The sequence below is a fragment of the Nelumbo nucifera genome, chromosome 6, assembly GCF_055504915.1.
Source record: "Nelumbo nucifera cultivar China Antique chromosome 6, China Antique-T2T, whole genome shotgun sequence".
Lineage (NCBI taxonomy): Eukaryota > Viridiplantae > Streptophyta > Magnoliopsida > Proteales > Nelumbonaceae > Nelumbo > Nelumbo nucifera.
The window spans coordinates 53,101,119-53,106,625 of NC_142654.1; the positions used below are offsets into that span (position 1 = coordinate 53,101,119).

The 5,507-nt window shown below is 40.3% G+C and overlaps 1 protein-coding gene across 1 annotated transcript; it reads right to left on the bottom strand.

Annotated features, from left to right (window-relative positions):
- Window positions 1–3,521: 3,521 nt before the first annotated feature.
- Window positions 3,522–3,857, bottom strand: LOC104589706 (auxin-induced protein 15A-like). The gene has a single exon (XM_010248112.1). The coding sequence runs from the start codon at window positions 3,855–3,857 to the stop codon at window positions 3,522–3,524; it is 336 nt and encodes a 111-aa protein (XP_010246414.1).
- Between the last annotated feature and the right edge of the window lie 1,650 nt (window positions 3,858–5,507).

The window sequence follows — 5,507 nt, forward strand, 5'->3', positions numbered from 1 at the left end:
TTGTACAACAATGGGCAACAGATGACGATGAAGTCAACCATGGCCGTGGCGGTGATGTCACCATCTCTAATCAAAAGGGGGAGGGTGATCCTCCCGGTTGGCATAAGTGACTCCTCGGAGAAGCCCATTAGGGGGATGTTGATGGGGACAAGGCGGTCTCTGTCGATGCCAAGCTTTTCAAATGCGTCTTTGAAGAGGACGTTCGCTGAGCTACCTATGTCAACCAGGATGTGCCGCACTTCGAAGTTGGCTACCTCAGTTGTGATCACTAGGGCATCATCATGCAAGGTCTAGACCCCCTGGAGGTCGTCTTCTGTGAAGGTGATCAGGTCTTTGCACCTTTTCTTCTACCCTCTATTGTCGATTTCGAGTAGTTGCAAATACCTTTTGTGGCCCGAGCTGCTTTCTCCTTCAACGGTGATCCCTCTTGATATCATGACAATGACACTTGCTGGGGGAGCCCGAGGTGGTGGTCTGGCTACAGGGTGCAGTTCTTCCTGTGCTGGCTTCTTGTCTTTGTTAAGGAATCCATCGAGGTACCCGCGCCTGATCAAGTCCCCGATGTGGTTGTACCTGATCAAGTCTCTATGGAACTCACAATACTAGTCACGGTTCCTCTTGTTGCCTTGGGTCTTCATCTTCTCGATCCACTAGACGTAGCTACGGTCGCGGATCTGCATCAGGACTTCAGACTGTGGCATATTCATCGGCGTGATGTTTCTATAGGTCGGTAGAGGTGACCTCAGTCTGTGGTCGGATCGGCAATCCTGCTTCTTGTGGTCCCAGTTCGCCCTCTCTGTCTTGCGATCCTCGGTATCCCTTCTCTTCTTATTGGGATGCTCTTCCTCATCTTTTAATTGTGAATGTGCTTCCTCCGCGTTGATGTATTTCTAGGTGTGACTCATCAGCGTGGTATAGTTTGAGGAGGGTTCTTTGAAATGGAAAACTTGAACGAAGAAGGCCACAGAACGTGTTGAATGGCTATGATGGCCACTGACTAGTTCAAGTGTCAGACTTGTAGTGCCTCGATGTTGAATCTCGCCATGTAGTCTCTGAGGGATTCCCCTTTCCTTTGTCGCACTTGCATGAGGCTTGCTGAAGTCTTCCAATGTTTTTGGCTTGCTGTGAACTATTCCAAAAACTGGCTCTCCAGTTGCGCCCAAGTGGAGAAGGAGCACGGGGGGAGAGAGGAATACCAAGTAAAGGCTACTTCTTTGAGGGTCGCCACGAAAGATTTATACATTAACCCTTCGGACGAGTCGTGTAGCATCATTTGGGCTTTAAAGGCCGCAATGTGGTCAACGGGGTCTGTGGTTCCATCGTATCTCTCAAATGACGGTGCTTGCCATCCGGCTAAGAGAAGCTCATCCACGATATCCTATATGAAGGGTGGCTCATTGGCAGGCTGGCTGGTTGGCCCTACAGGTTGGATCATAGGAGGGGCCGCACTTCTTTGCACCTGGTTGTGCTTCAACTAGGTCATGTGTTGTCGAAGTTCTCTGATCTCGGCGTCCCGGTCGTCGGGGGCCGTAGCTGGTGACTCTTTCCCACTTAGGCGATGCATAGCGGTCTTTAACAGAACTGGACTATACGATGGATATTGGTGGTTCTTGTATCCGTTCACCGAGTCTTTCTTTCGTTGGAATCCAGGTATATTGGTGCGTTCAGCTGCGATTGTCGCACTCGTGGAACTAAGCTGAGGGGCTCAATCTTCCTGATGTCTATCTTTCTTGGGTAGACCGCGCCTTTCCCCTGTCTGCCCGACACCTTTTGAGGTCCTCAAGGCAAGGATCAGCCACACTAGGCGATGGCACAGGGGGAGGGACGACCTGAGGAGGTTGCGTCGCAGACCCTAGAGTTTGCATCATCGCCAAGATCTAGTCGACCCTCTACTACATCGCCTGGAACTAGGTAGGGTCGACCGTCGCTTGTGGCTGCGGAGGTTGCTGAAACTTGCGGCGTGGAGGACTGATGCTGCTCGATCTAAGGTGGATAACAAACATGAACTCACCAAAGGTGGAAGCACAACTATGGAAGCAAGAAGAGATGCTGAAAATGGATATGTCTTCTTCGTTTCAGCCCTTGTAACTCTTCTTCTTCTTCCCAAAAACCTTCTTCTCTAAACTCCTTTCCTATTCTTTGATTTTTCTAGAGAGTTGTCAGCATTGAGAGAGTAGAGAGTACAAGTGAGCTCTCTCCAATTCGTTGGTTAGCCAAGGACGTGTTGGCTTGCCTTGCAAGCCAATACAAAAAAGTCTCTTTATTTTCCATTCCTTTCTTTTTGTCTTTTTCTTCTTTTCTTTTCTCTACCTTTATTAGTGGGTTCCACCTCATAAGGAGGGAACCCCAACAAGTTTTGAAAGGAGGGTAGATAAGGATACAAAGAATTAGGCCATGTTTTCTTCGTAAATTATTGGGGCCAAAATGGGGAGATTGCCATGCTGAGGTGGCAACTCCATAGGTTTTTAAAGGGAATCTTGCACCTCCTCTAGAAATGCAAGATTAGGGTAATGGAACAAATAGAGATAGTTATAGATCAAATGAATAGACAATACCAATTTAATGGGCAGTAGTAGATGTGTACGTACATACATAAATACATACACACATATCAAAGATCTTAAGTTTCACTTTATTTTATTAATCCTATTTTAATAAATGTCTATTAAATTATCTTGGCAATTAAAAAAATTAAAGGATAATTTAAACCTTCCACCAGATAAGGAATCATTTAGGGGGCATTTGCTTTTTGTGTTTTGATAAGGGGGAAAGTTGGTAAGTGAGATTCACAATCAAATTGACCAAGAAACCCATGTTCTTTTTTCAGATTTAAGTGGGGATCAGGGAAAGTTTATTTTCCTAGGTATTGATACCCATCTCTTAGGTGGGTAAATAACTTTCCCACCAAGGGAAAGTTGCTAATACTTGGATGGGACAAAAATTCCCCTTTTGATAATGAAATTTTTATGGTCAAAGCGGTCATTATATTATTTACTTGGAAAATAAAAAAGTATGGGCAGCTACTCAGATAAATAACTTAACAAAAAGCAAGCAGGGCCTTAGATTATCTCCTTACACAGATTATGAGACATTAATCTAAAATGAATCCATTGTAATTTGAAGCTAAGTAGATGTTTTCTAAGTCGAAAATCAAATACTGGTGCCCAACTCCCAAATTCTAATTCATGCTACTTTCTAACTGATTATATAAGGAAGGTGGACGCATACGCCTGCAATCCCTACCATGAAAATGAAGTCCCGGCCGTTGGGGAGATTGTAAATTAATTTCATTTTACACCATCATATATAAGACAAATGGAGGTCTGATGCATATTCAACCATACAAATTTAATAAAAAGAGGAACAAATCTATAAAAAACTATGCTTCTCTCTATAAAACCTCAAGCAGAATTGAAGGAATATCTACAAGGACTGTCGAACTCAAAAACTTCAAAATGGAGAGATTAGCTCAATTGTGGCAGTAATCTCTAACTACAATTTGCTCCTACTATCTATTCCACTCAGTTTCCTGTCAGGCGAGTAATGAGACTGATGAAAGCATCTTCGTTGCATGGAATTGTGAGAAGACCCATTGGATTATCGAACCCAAATTCTTCCTCAGCCTGGCTCAACAAGTCCTGAAACAATGGGTGCTTCAGGTAAGAAATGGAAACCACGAACCTCTTGGTCTGGTTATTATCTCCAACATAAACTGCGAAGTGGCCCTTGGGGACATGCTGTGTGGTTGTCACCGGAGGTAAGGACGATTGGTGTCTACTGATCAGAAGGTGAGTCGACCATCGCCCTCGAACGACTTGTTTGGCATAAACAACGATCTCAGGCAAGCGGATACCCATTTTTTCTGAAGGAAGAAGAAATTAATCAAAGCTGAAGCTGAAGTCTTGGAAGAAGCTAAGGGGAGTTACGGAAGGCCTGAAGAGCTAGGAGATGGTAGAGAAGTATGCTTTCTTCCCTATATATAGGGAAAGGCAGAAGAGTGATCGATGTACATATTGCAGAGATTGTATGAAGTATGGAGAGAAATTATGTTCAGATTCATTCAAATGTCAATAATTTTAATTGGTAAACATGACAAAATTGATTAAAGACGGGACCAACTTACACACTAACAAACAGATGGTGTGGATCCAGAAGTAGTATTCATTTTCATTGTATTATTGGTTGTAGCACATCAGAGGCCCAACTATGCTAACTGAACGACATATCACAAGTAGTGGAAAAAACAGCTAGCCCACCGTCTTTAAATAGACAACAATTTGCGACTGTTTAATTAGTGTCTTATCAAAATAGATTCATTGCTACTGCCTACTCAATTCAGAAAGGTGTTTTATTGGCTGTTTGTTGTTTATTGCTGTGATGGAGACCTGGAAAATGGGCCTAGGAATTGAAGCAGCTCCAAATTTCTAATGTAGATATGCTGCCGAAGAACAATATGACCCTGTCTATCATGGAAAATAAGGAGCTGATACTGACTGTCTAAATTAGGGTGGCTCACATATTGAGTCAATTGGAATGTTTATTAATTAATCCGTCATTTCGCAAATGGTGTGAACAAAATGATGCATCAGCTTTGGTATAATGTACCATTAGACGACATGTGTTGTGATTGTTCTATTTGTTAAGAAAAACATAAACAATATAATAGAAATACATAGAAGTATACAATTGTTTTATATTTTTAATATTTTAATTAATTAATAATTATTTATATTTTATATACTACTTTTAATATTTTTTTATAATACAAAATTAACAAAAATTAATTTCAGCTAAAGTTGTTCATCAAATTAATGAAATTGACCAACCCGACCAATTCCACCCAAGTTGGTCAGTTTTCTAATATTTCCAATAGGTTTTTAATTCAACAATTTCCTAAGCCCATCAGGTTTAATTAGTTTCCCTTTGGCCATTTTTAAATTGACCAAAATCAAATGACCTTACCATAGATATATGTTAATATTCTATATTTTTAATATCATTTTTTTAATATGGGAAAGTGGGAAAATTCCCATATTTCTTAGTCTAAAATATTTTATATCATAAATTTAATTTCTCAATTTTTTTTAATAATGCCACTATAATTATTTTAAATTTAAATAATTTTTTAAGTTTAAATCTTTTGAACCGACCGACCAAACCAAAAATCGACCCAAACTGATACAACCCAAGTTGGTCGGTTTTCACTAATGGTCAGTTGGTTTTGGGTGACCAACTCCCCAACTTGACCATGCCGATTTGATTGGCCAAATAGCCTGCAATCGAATCGAACAAACCCATGAACACTTCTAACTTTAGCTAAATTAATAGTCTATTCTCTAATAAATAATTATTGAAATTTTATAGCATAAATACACAATAATTGAAAATATTATGATAATGAAAATACGATAAATACTAAAAAATATATTAAATAAGTCAATAAATATTTTAATCTCAAATGATAGTTTAATCTCCAATAGTTATTGAAAATTTTATACTAAATAAAA

Bases quoted from the DNA above. Each gene is read 5' to 3' on its own strand.
- LOC104589706 (XM_010248112.1), bottom strand. From the start codon at position 3,857: ATGGGTATCCGCTTGCCTGAGATCGTTGTTTATGCCAAACAAGTCGTT.